Source organism: Pocillopora verrucosa, chromosome 2 (assembly GCF_036669915.1).
Source record: "Pocillopora verrucosa isolate sample1 chromosome 2, ASM3666991v2, whole genome shotgun sequence".
Lineage (NCBI taxonomy): Eukaryota > Metazoa > Cnidaria > Anthozoa > Scleractinia > Pocilloporidae > Pocillopora > Pocillopora verrucosa.
Window position 1 is genome coordinate 12,314,896 of NC_089313.1, and position 13,163 is coordinate 12,328,058.

Below are 13,163 nucleotides of genomic sequence, written 5' to 3' on the forward strand. Positions count from 1 at the left end.
ACAACTCTTTTCATAACTATTTACTGCTTTCTTTTGTTGCTCTCTTAACTTAAAAACAATGTACATCATGATAAAGTAATTTGTTATAGGACACCGTGAAATGAGGCCCAAACAGCTTTATGATCTGTGAAATATGTTTCTAAAACATCTGCTTGTATATCAATGTTAGATATATTTTTATATATATGATCAATTACTGTGTTGTTGTCAGTTGTATAAGTTGATATGAACTGCTTGTAATGGTTATCCCTCACTAGTAAATTATACAAAGGTCTTCTGTCTGTTTCGATCAACAAGCCAATTTATATTAAAGTCTCCAGTAATGATATTGTTGTCTGGTGAAATGTTATTTAATACCTCAGTTATTGCTTCATAAAGTTGTCTTACAGGCACGTTTGGGGAGTGATATATCCCTATGATTGTCCAATCCTCAAGACTTGCTAACTTAATTACTGTTATTTCAACACCATGTATATTGTGACAATAGGGGTATCCAGGTAAGTATGGGATTTTACTGTACACAGCTGTACCACCATAAGATCTTGATCCATTGCTGGAATTAAGGTTATCATTACGGAAGAGAACAAAACCAGCAATGTCATACATGTCATTATTATCTTGAGAATTAAATCTTGTTTCTGTGAAAATATTGATATCAGCACTTAGATAAATAAAGTCTTTACGTATATCTTCTATGTGTTTGTGAAGAGACCTTACATTAAGATAACACAGTTTAAGAAGGGAAAATGTTATGTCATGGAGAGGGGTGATGCAAAGCTTAAGTTTTGCAGTTGTTCTTAATATCTCCATCTGGATTAACAGCAATCTTGCTTTCACACAAATCAGAAATATATAGGCCTTCTATAGCAGTCACTCTACTGAGTCCCACATAATGTATGTGTGGAATAGTATTTCTGGTACTAAAATCCACAACAATTCTACTGTCAGTATCACCTTGTGACCTGTGAATTGTTTTTGCTGCTGCGGGATGCAGTGGAAATTGTTTTCTAACAACTTGTGCTGTTCTGTTTCTACCTACCGCAAACTGTGTAGTCACAGGGTTTACTGGGGTCCATGTGTGTTCAATTCCTTGTACATACAAATGTCTTTTTTCATTCCTTGTTTTCTGACCTACATCTGAGTGGTCAAATTGTACCCACACAATACCAGATGGTTTGGTTTGTTGATGTAACTGAACTAGTTTAACAACATTTCCAGCACCATTTGTCATGCCATCTTCAGTTCGTACATTCATGACAAGGTGTGTTCTTTCACCCTCAGCAAGACAAAGGGTTGAGGCTAACTGTTTTGTTTTTCTTGGATCATTGGGTATTTGTCTTAGAGTCCAGAGTGCTATGAAGAGTGTTACCCTTAAGCTTTACCAGTTGGAGCTAATAGTATAACTTTGATCTGATGAAAATCATCACCAGCTCTAGTGTTATAATACTTAAGTACTGCCTGATACAAAGCTTTTGTTAAATGCAATTTGCCAACACCAGCCCCTCCACTGAGGAAGCAGTAGAAAGGGGTTTCTGAGGTTTTAATCTGATGTAAAATGTGATGAAAAATTCCTTTTTGCTCTTAATCGGGTGTCTGGACCATTTGACGAAAATCGAAATCAGGTAATTCATTCAATATCAGTGGTTCATTATTCAGCGATGTTGATGGAATGTTGAGATCATCAGAGAGGTCATAGTTTTCACTAAAATCAGGATGTAAATCTTCACGAGATCCAATCCTTGAACGGAATTGGTCAATGGAGATCCCCATATTTACTTGTGTGCTTGAGCGAGCAACAACAACAATCCAACTAACTAGAAACTCAGTTTATTAAAATAGATAACACTCTTGACAGTTCAAGGCAAACAATAGTTTCTTTCAGTTTGTGACACTTTGAGACACTCGTGAGACATTTTGAGACACTCGTGAGACACTTTGAGACACCCTGAGACTCTTTGAAGCGCAACCCGCACAAATACATTCAAGCCGACAAATGTTGGCTTGCGAGAGTACAATGACTCCTTTCAATCTGGCACAACCCGCACCGAAGGTCCAAGCTAATAAATGTTGGCTTGTGAAAGCGTAAAAGCTCCTGTGCAACCTGCACTGAACACAAGCCGCGTTTCTTCTGTTATAGACACCTGAAGAAATAACGAAACAAACGCCTCAGATTATGAAAGAAAGAACACAAACCAGGTGTACAAACGTAATTGCCTTTCGCGAGAGCTTAATCGTGAAGCTCCCACAACAAAATTGAAAAGTTAAAGCACGCAAAGAACCCGTGAAAATATGAAATGACTTATCCTTATCTTGGAAACAAAAATCCCCAAGAAACAAACATGAAATTCCGAATAAGTTCTCCAAAACCCAACGACTGAGAAGAGAAATGACCGCCGTACAATACATTATGAAAAAACGCCGACTGGAATCCAGTCTTAACGGCTCACTGAACGCAAATAGAAACCACGTGACAAGCACCTCTCTCGTGGACAAATAAATAAATAAATAAAGAAATCAATTTCGCGGGCCTTGACAAAGTGCGGGAAATCCCACACAAAAACTGTTTTGTTACTGCCGTGATTTGTGAGTTTTGATTTGAGGTTACTGTCAACAAGATCTGGTCAAATTTCAAACTTCCATTTCATTTACTCTTTGTTTAGAGAAAACATTGAAATTAAATTTGCTGGGGAAAAAAAACAAACTTTTAAAACTTTCTTGAACACTTTATAAGCTTTTCAGTGATATACAGTTTTCCAAGTGTTTCTTTGAAAGTAGGGTGCGTAGAACAAAATGTTTTTTTCCAGAATTTTTCCTTGTTTCCTTACATTTCGATGTTTTCTGCGCATTTTGTTGCATATTTGTCGTCTTTACTTGAACTCCCACGACTAGGCCACACAGTTCATGGTCATCAAGGCAGGCAAAAGAGTGCTAGTTCCTCTTTTTCCCTCTTCTTATTCCTCACTGGGGAAGGGATGGAAGCCAAACCCTAGATCAAAAATTAGCACATACTCCTCCAATTCCAATATTTATCACTTACACTTGAGATTACTGTGCGAGTATTGGGAAAACTTTGAGTTTGAAATGTTTTCAAATTGCGCCGGCAAACATTGAAAGTGTGACGTCCAAACAAGCTGTGTTTACATACCCTCATCTAAACTAACTAGTTGGCCTATGAGAGCGTGCGAACTATCTTAATTATCTTATAACCATCATTAGTTATAAAAGTGTGACTTGCAAAACCGAATTACAGTCACTTGGTTTTTTTTTAGTAGTTTTGGCTTCGATCATGCAAATCACACCCGCTAGAAAATGAAAAGTTCACGAAGACAATGAGTCCATTATCACGCAAAGATAGCTTAGCGTTAAAAAGAAGAGACTTAGGTTGTACTGTAATTGATCTTGTGATGAAAATCAAACCTCTCAAAGGGGTAAGCCTGACATTTCCTGTTGGAAATAGAATAACACTTTTCATTTTCCATCTTCAATTACATCATGACCGATAAAAGTGTGACGTACGAAACCGAAATACTTTGTACTTATTGATGGAGTGATAGGGGTGCAGCGAGGTCCTTTCTTCATGACCCTGAGCTAAATATTTTCCCCACTGGTCCCACCAAATTCTGTCAATAAGCATTTTATCATATGACCACTAACTGTTAAAAATTTTTAACCTAAATGGGAGGCGATAGACGGGCATACAGGCACACAAAAAAATATGCAATTTAAAACTTTTCCTTTTATTTCGATTAGCCCCGAGGGGGAAGGGAATATCCTGAACACACGTGATCTGGATGCATTAAACACTGTGACAGCGGAAGTTTCGGAAGGTTGGGAAAAGTAATTCGTTATTTTTGTTGTTTCATTTTGAAAGCATCAGCCACATTGTCAACATCTTGGTAAGTGCGATTGAAAATCTTTTCTAGTCACTCGGTTTTTATCAGCCTTAGTCATTTAGTAACTGTAGAGAGGTAAGGCTCTTATGGCAAAGCCCAGTACCTACTTTATCCCTTTATTATTTACTTTATCCAGTACCTGATCTTTATGTTTGCAATATGTTACGTTTCGAGTGTTAGCCCTTCGTTAAAGCGGTTGATGGCGCGATTGAATCGTCACCACAGTGAAATAAATTGATTCTACGGCGAATCTCTGTGGCTTTATACCGTATAATTTATCCTCATTAACTAAAACAAGGTTATTGAGTATCGTTCAATTTGAGAAATTGACGATCATAAAACTAGACTCTCCCCCGCTGACATCATAGGAAATGCGTAGTGCTTCATTACGTGGTTTTCCAGAGGCTATGATCTGCACTGGCTATTAACTTGACACTTTTTTAGGAGAGTTTAACGATTGATTCAGAGATCGCGGTAGATTCCAATTGAATTTCCGTTTTCTACTTGTACACAAACGTTTCATGGTCGAGACACCATTCACTTAAATTTTTAGATACTAGCGTCGGGTTCTACGGTACATATTTTTCTAAACGCCGTAATCTGTTTTTTTTGTCTGCTTAAGCGCTAGAGCCTCGCATAAGAAGATAAGTCATGACGCTGCGCGCTCACGAAGAGAGATGTTTTAATTTTCTGAGAGAAACTAAGATTTCTTAAATTCAATATAATGTTACTGCATACGTAGTATAGGCGTACTTTTCCGTTGATCGGATGCTTCATATCTCCACCGTTAAATGGCTTTCTTAAAACAGTTGAGGTTTCATACAATAAATTTCAACCAGAATGTAACTAAGATTGTTCAGCATTGTTTAGTTTGAGAAACTGATGGTTCCCACAATCACGTGATCAATCATGCAGAATGTCCTTTACTGATGTCAACAGAGGCGGCCCAAGCTCACAATCGAGAAAAAGCAAACGATTAATTCATGAAAGCGTCACGCGTTGTGTGACTCGGTGTTAACTTACCAGAGTTGAACACGTCATAAGGACTTGTATGGGGAACGAAAGATGGTCGATTTGAAGTTATAAAAATGTGACGTACAAAACCGAAATAGATTCACTGCGGAGTAAACTACGGATCGGTTTTCCATATCAGTTCATGAAAAGTTGATTATCGCTCACAGATAGCTTACCGTTTAAAGAAAGAAGCTTTGGTTCTGTTGGTATCGATCTTGTAATGAAATTTCAATTTTCGAAATGGATGGACACAGAAGCCTGACGTTTCCTGTTAAAAAAAAGAATGAAATAATTTATTTTTACATGTTCAATTCTATCATTGGTCACAAAAGTGTGACGTACAAAACCGAAATTCATCCCCCATCTCTCCCTTCCTCAACAGAAATATGAAGTACTATTAAGTATGACTATTGACTGAAAGTCAAGCCACCTCCTATCTCTGATGTCATTTGCTTGTTGCCATATTTCAGTCACTGGATTAACGTCTTCAAAGGTAAGACCAGTGATGTGGTTATGTTCGAGCAAATTACCGATCCACTCCGTCCGTTTTCTTTTTTCTTTTTTGTTTTTTTGTTTAGTATTGTGTTAATAAAAATAATGTTTCCCTGATAACAGGAGAGGATTGCAATGGAAACCTAACAGCAGAAGCCATGACACCTTTCATGAGCATCGCCTTACTTGTTGCCCTGTTCTTGCTCAGCTCAGATCGCATTCAGAAAGCCATTGAGATATGCAGCGAATGTTTGATTTTGCTAACTTGCACCGATCAAAACATCAAAGACCAATTTGATTCGGCACTGCTACAATTTTACAGCGACATTTATACCATTCTTTTCAGCGCTTATCGTCATATCTCTGACTACATAAGTGCAGAAAGATACGGGAGGAAACTGTTTGACTTATACAGAGAGTATGGAATTATGCTTTATAAACTTGGCGAAAGCCTAAAAGCAAAGGAATATTTTGAGAGGGCCCTTGCCATGACAACCAAAATTAGCGACAGAAGCGGAGAAGCATCATGTTATGGAAACTTAGGTACTGTGTTTAAGTCGCTTGGCCAATACGACAAGGCTGAAGAGTATCTCCAGAAAGCGCTTGTCATCACAACTGAAATTGGCGACAGAGAAGGGGAGGCAACTGACTATGGAAACCTAGGTACTGTGTTTAAGTCGCTTGGCCAATACGACAAGGCTGAAGAGTATCTCCAGAAAGCGCTTGTCATCACAACTGAAATTGGCGACAGAGAAGGGGAAGCATCATGTTATGGAAACCTAGGTACTGTGTTTAAGTCGCTTGGCCAATACGACAAGGCTGAAGAGTATCTCCAAAAAGCGCTTGTCATCACAACTGAAATTGGCGACAGAGAAGGGGAGGCAACTGACTATGGAAACCTAGGTACTGTGTTTAAGTCGCTTGGCCAATACGACAAGGCTGAAGAGTATCTCCAAAAAGCGCTTGTCATCACAACTGAAATTGGCGACAGAAAAGGGGAAGCATCATGTTATGGAAACCTAGGTACTGTGTTTAAGTCGCTTGGCCAATACGACAAGGCTGAAGAGTATCTCCAGAAAGCGCTTGTCATCACAACTGAAATTGGCGACAGAGAAGGGGAAGCATCATGTTATGGAAACCTAGGTACTGTGTTTAAGTCGCTTGGCCAATACGACAAGGCTGAAGAGTATCTCCAAAAAGCGCTTGTCATCAGAACTGAAATTGGCGACAGAAAAGGGGAGGCAACTGACTACGGAAACCTAGGTACTGTGGTTAAGTCGCTTGGCCAATACGACAAGGCTGAAGAATATCTCCAAAAAGCGCTTGTCATCACAACTGAAATTGGCGACAGAAAAGGGGAAGCATCATGTTATGGAAACCTAGGTGCTGTGTTTCTCTCCGTTGGCCAATACGACAAGGCTGAAGAGTATCTCCAAAAAGCGCTTGTCATCAGAAATGAAATTGGCGACAGAAAAGGGGAAGCATCATGTTATGGAAACCTAGGTGCTGTGTTTAAGTCGCTTAACCAATACAACAAGGCTGAAGAATATCACCAAAAAGCGCTTGTCATCAGAACTGAAATTGGCGACAGAAAAGGGGAGGCAACTGACTACGGAAACCTAGGTACTGTGTTTAAGTCGCTTGGCCAATACGACAAGGCTGAAGAGTATCTCCAGAAAGCGCTTGTCATCACAACTGAAATTGGCGACAGACAAAAGGAAGCATCATGTTATGGAAACCTAGGTACTGTGTTTAAGTCGCTTGGCCAATACGACAAGGCTGAAGAGTATCTCCAGAAAGCGCTTGTCATCACAACTGAAATTGGCGACAGAGAAGGGGAAGCATCATGTTATGGAAACCTAGGTACTGTGTTTAAGTCGCTTGGCCAATACGACAAGGCTGAAGAATATCTCCAAAAAGCGCTTGTCATCAAAACTGAAATTGGCGACAGAGAAGGGGAGGCAACTGACTATGGAAACCTAGGTACTGTGTTTGAGTCGCTTGGCCAATACGACAAGGCTGAAGAGTATCACCAAAAAGCGCTTGTCATCACAACTGAAATTGGCGACAGACAAATGGAAGCATCATGTTATGGAAACCTAGGTACTGTGTTTAAGTCGCTTGGCCAATACGACAAGGCTGAAGAGTATCTCCAAAAAGCGCTTGCCATCAGAACTGAAATTGGCGACAGAAAAGGGGAGGCAACTGACTACGGAAACCTAGGTACTGTGTTTAAGTCGCTTGGCCAATACGACAAGGCTGAAGAATATCTCCAAAAAGCGCTTGTCATCACAACTGAAATTGGCGACAGAAAAGGGGAAGCATCATGTTATGGAAACCTAGGTGCTGTGTTTCTGTCCGTTGGCCAATACGACAAGGCTGAAGAGTATCTCCAAAAAGCGCTTGTCATCAGAAATGAAATTGGCGACAGAAAAGGGGAAGCATCATGTTATGGAAACCTAGGTGCTGTGTTTAAGTCGCTTGGCCAATACGACAAGGCTGAAGAATATCACCAAAAAGCGCTTGTCATCAGAATTGAAATTGGCGACAGAAAAGGGGAGGCAACTGACTACGGAAACCTAGGTACTGTGTTTAAGTCGCTTGGCCAATACGACAAGGCTGAAGAGTATCTCCAGAAAGCGCTTGTCATCACAACTGAAATTGGCGACAGAGAAGGGGAAGCATCATGTTATGGAAACCTAGGTACTGTGTTTAAGTCGCTTGGCCAATACGACAAGGCTGAAGAATATCTCCAAAAAGCGCTTGTCATCAGAACTGAAATTGGCGACAGAGAAGGGGAGGCAACTGACTATGGAAACGTAGGTACTGTGTTTAACTCGCTTGGCCAATACGACAAGGCTGAAGAATATCTCCAAAAAGCGCTTGTCATCAGAACTGAAATTGGCGACAGAAAAGGGGAAGCATCATGTTATGGAAACCTAGGTACTGTGTTTGGGTCGCTTGGCCAATACGACAAGGCTGAAGAATATCACCAAAAAGCGCTTGTCATCAGAACTGAAATTGGCGACAGAGAAGGGGAGGCAACTGACTATGGAAACCTAGGTACTGTGTTTGAGTCGCTTGGCCAATACGACAAGGCTGAAGAGTATCACCAAAAAGCGCTTGTCATCACAACTGAAATTGGCGACAGACAAAAGGAAGCATCATGTTATGGAAACCTAGGTACTGTGTTTAAGTCGCTTGGCCAATACGACAAGGCTGAAGAGTATCTCCAAAAAGCGCTTGTCATCAGAACTGAAATTGGCGACAGAAAAGGGGAGGCAACTGACTACGGAAACCTAGGTACTGTGTTTAAGTCGCTTGGCCAATACGACAAGGCTGAAGAATATCTCCAAAAAGCGCTTGTCATCACAACTGAAATTGGCGACAGAAAAGGGGAAGCATCATGTTATGGAAACCTAGGTACTGTGTTTCTGTCCGTTGGCCAATACGACAAGGCTGAAGAGTATCTCCAAAAAGCGCTTGTCATCAGAAATGAAATTGGCGACAGAAAAGGGGAAGCATCATGTTATGGAAACCTAGGTGCTGTGTTTAAGTCGCTTGGCCAATACGACAAGGCTGAAGAATATCACCAAAAAGCGCTTGTCATCAGAACTGAAATTGGCGACAGAAAAGGGGAGGCAACTGACTACGGAAACCTAGGTACTGTGTTTAAGTCGCTTGGCCAATACGACAAGGCTGAAGAGTATCTCCAGAAAGCGCTTGTCATCACAACTGAAATTGGCGACAGACAAAAGGAAGCATCATGTTATGGAAACCTAGGTACTGTGTTTAAGTCGCTTGGCCAATACGACAAGGCTGAAGAGTATCTCCAGAAAGCGCTTGTCATCACAACTGAAATTGGCGACAGAGAAGGGGAAGCATCATGTTATGGAAACCTAGGTACTGTGTTTAAGTCGCTTGGCCAATACGACAAGGCTGAAGAATATCTCCAAAAAGCGCTTGTCATCAGAACTGAAATTGGCGACAGAGAAGGGGAGGCAACTGACTATGGAAACGTAGGTACTGTGTTTAAGTCGCTTGGCCAATACGACAAGGCTGAAGAATATCTCCAAAAAGCGCTTGTCATCACAACTGAAATTGGCGACAGAAAAGGGGAAGCATCATGTTATGGAAACCTAGGTACTGTGTTTGGGTCGCTTGGCCAATACGACAAGGCTGAAGAATATCACCAAAAAGCACTTGTCATCAGAACTGAAATTGGCGACAGAGAAGGGGAGGCAACTGACTATGGAAACCTAGGTACTGTGTTTGAGTCGCTTGGCCAATACGACAAGGCTGAAGAGTATCACCAAAAAGCGCTTGTCATCACAACTGAAATTGGCGACAGACAAAAGGAAGCATCATGTTATGGAAACCTAGGTACTGTGTTTAAGTCGCTTGGCCAATACGACAAGGCTGAAGAGTATCTCCAAAAAGCGCTTGTCATCACAACTGAAATTGGCGACAGACAAAAGGAAGCATCATGTTATGGAAACCTAGGTACTGTGTTTAAGTCGCTTGGCCAATACGACAAGGCTGAAGAGTATCACCAAAAAGCGCTTGTCATCAGAACTGAAATTGGCGACAGAGAAGGGGAGGCAACTGACTATGGAAACCTAGGTACTGTGTTTAAGTCGCTTGGCCAATACGACAAGGCTGAAGAGTATCACCAAAAAGCGCTTGTCATCAGAACTGAAATTGGCGACAGAGAAGGGGAGGCAACTGACTATGGAAACCTAGGTACTGTGTTTAAGTCGCTTGGCCAATACGACAAGGCTGAAGAGTATCACCAAAAAGCGCTTGTCATCACAACTGAAATTGGCGACAGAGAAGGGGAGGCATCATGTTATGGAAACCTAGGTACTGTGTTTAAGTCGCTTGGCCAATACGACAAGGCTGAAGAGTATCACCAAAAAGCGCTTGTCATCAGAACTGAAATTGGCGACAGAGAAGGGGAGGCAACTGACTATGGAAACCTAGGTACTGTGTTTGAGTCGCTTGGCCAATACGACAAGGCTGAAGAGTATCACCAAAAAGCGCTTGTCATCACAACTGAAATTGGCGACAGACAAAAGGAAGCATCATGTAATGGAAACCTAGGTACTGTGTTTGGGTTGCTTGGCCAATACGACAAGGCTAAAGAGTATCTCCAAAAAGCACTTGCCATCACAACTAAAATTGGTGATAAGGAAGGGGAAGCAGCAGTTCTTGGAAACCTTGGAGTTGTGTTTAGAACTGTTGGTGATTTTGAAGCTTCGGAAGTATGCTTGGAGAAAGCTTTATTCATATCCAGAGATATTGGAGATGGAAGAAAAGAGTTCGAAATCCTTGGAAGTTACGCCGTTTTGTATTTATACCAACATAAAATCAAAGACTCCCTGTCGTGTCTTCATCTGTGCATTGAAAAGTATGAGGAGCTGAGATATTTCTTGGGCGCCAATGATCAGTTCAAAACATCATTTCTGGAGGACACAGGAATATTTCCCTACAAACTGCTTTGTACTTTGCTTTGTGACACCGGAAATGCTCGGGATGCTCTTTATGTTGAGGAGTTGGGTCGAGCTAGAGGCCTATCAGACTTAATGGCAGAGAAGTACGCGGTTGAAACGCACATCTCTGCTAATCCACAATCTTGGTTTGGCATTGAGAACATTTTAAGAAAGAAAAATAACTGTACTTGTCTGTACATTTCTTATTTTCAGAATCGTCTGCATTTGTGGATCTTGAAAACAAGTGGAGTCCTTCACTATAGAAGAGTATCACCAGAAGAGAATCTAGCTCAGGCTGGGTTACCCAAAGATTTGTCTTTGAGTCAATTTTTGGATGATAATTTCCGGAGTCTTGGTATTTTGCCCACTAAAGATTGTGAAGATCGGTCTTTAAGTACGATTAAATTGCAACCTCTCTCCCCCGTGCAAAAGAGCTCAGCAAGATTGCGACTCGTGGAGGAGGACGAGGACGAAGACGAGGACGAGAAAGTGATTTCAAGTCTACATTTGTGTTACAAAATGTTCATTGCTCCCGTTTATGATTTGCTTGATGAGCCTGAAGTCATTATTGTTCCTGACCGCAGGTTGTACAAAGTTCCCTTTGCTGCCCTGAGTGAAAAGGAAGGAGCCGAATACTTGTCAGAGACTCATAAGATCCGTATCATTCCTTCGTTGACATCACTCAAGAACATTCAAGATAGTCCAGAGGACTATCACAGCAACACTGGTGCCTTGGTAATAGGCGATCCCAAGGTTAATGGGCTGCAACCATTGCCAGGTGCAAGAAAGGAAGCGGAGATGGTCGGACGACTGGTGGGTGTTCCGCCTCTAGTTGAAGAGAAAGCAACGAAGCAGGCGGTACTTGAGCGGATAAGTTCAGTGAGCTTGATACATTTTGCTGCCCATGGTAACGCGGAAAGAGGAGAAATTGCACTGTCCCCCATTCCTACTCCCAACAGTCAAAACGTTGCCCCACCGAAGGAAGCTTACATGTTGACGATGGCTGATGTCTCACGAGTGAAAGTCAGAGCTAAACTGGTGGTACTTAGCTGCTGTCACAGTGGAAGTGGAGAGATAAGAGCCGAGGGAGTTATAGGAATTGCCCGTGCGTTCTTAGGATCCGGTGCTCGCTCGGTGTTGGTTGCGCTGTGGGCCATTCCAGACTCAGCAACAAAGCAGCTGATGAGTCGGTTCTACGAACACCTCATTGAAGGTGGAAGTGCCAGTGAGTCCCTTCATCATGCCATGAAGTGGATGAGAAAAAACGGCTTGAACACAATGTCTGAGTGGGCTTCGTTTACGCTGATTGGAGATGATGTGAGACTCGAGTTTGACAAGCAGCGCCAAGATTCAGTGAGAACAGGTATTTCATAAAATAAAGTTAGATTTGGACGTGAAATTGTTACCTTGAACATCAAGGCTAGTTTAATATCTATATATATATATATATATATATATATATATATATATATATATCTACACACACTTGTTTTCCTTTTTGAAGAGTTACTATCTCCGCTCTCTGGTGTAAAATATAGAATCTCACAGATGCCTCTCTACCAATGAGATACAAGTAATAGCCAATTATTTATATATGTTGTGCTCGGTGTAATTGTATTTGCTCTATATCCAAAATGTTAATTGAGGTAATAATAAATTGGGTTATTTCAATTTTTTTCTTGCAGGAAAAAAGACCCCGATAGAGTAAATAATGACAAGTACTCGAAGGGAACAGAGTTAAAAGACTTTTAGATGGATAAATTATCAGAAATAAGTAGAGAAAATACTCTATCCGGTATTTCATCGACATTTAAAAAAAAGAGCTATCCCAGGTTAGGGGAGATTTAGTCCAATTTTTGGTGCTTTCTTTACTAATATTCTCAGGAGGAGGTAATGGTTATGTACTCAACAATTTTTTGTTTTTCACGCAAAAATTATATTCTGATATAATAAGCACGAAACAATGTTGACCTACGTCAGCCTTTTGAGTAAAACGCATTCAGTAAAGTTAAGACAGTAGTAGTACAGTTTAAAAATTAAACAAACCACTAAAATCGGATTTAATTTTTGTATTTTCAAGCCTTTTGTAAGGAGTCGTGCCGGCCCGTAAACACTTTTTAAGTGGCGTTAAGATAGGATTCGCAAAAGGGGAAGCGTTGCGTTTCCTTAAAATGAATCCGAAGCACTTCACATTAAAAAAAAATCGTACAGAGCTTAAAAATACGACTAAAAGAGGGGAAAGAGGATACCTGACGAAGCTCTGGAGAAATAC

At 40.9% G+C, this 13,163-nt stretch overlaps 1 protein-coding gene across 1 annotated transcript; it reads left to right on the forward strand.

Moving 5' to 3' along the window:
- Nucleotides 1-468: 468 nt before the first annotated feature.
- Nucleotides 469-12,893, forward strand: LOC136279243 (tetratricopeptide repeat protein 28-like). The gene is made up of 8 exons (XM_066162850.1): nt 469-497; nt 3,751-3,827; nt 5,523-5,799; nt 6,841-7,262; nt 7,983-8,462; nt 9,303-10,515; nt 10,636-12,254; nt 12,577-12,893. Exons 1-8 carry the CDS (start codon nt 469-471, stop codon nt 12,597-12,599), a joined length of 4,140 nt encoding a protein of 1,379 aa, XP_066018947.1. The 3' UTR covers nt 12,600-12,893.
- Nucleotides 12,894-13,163: the final 270 nt, after the last annotated feature.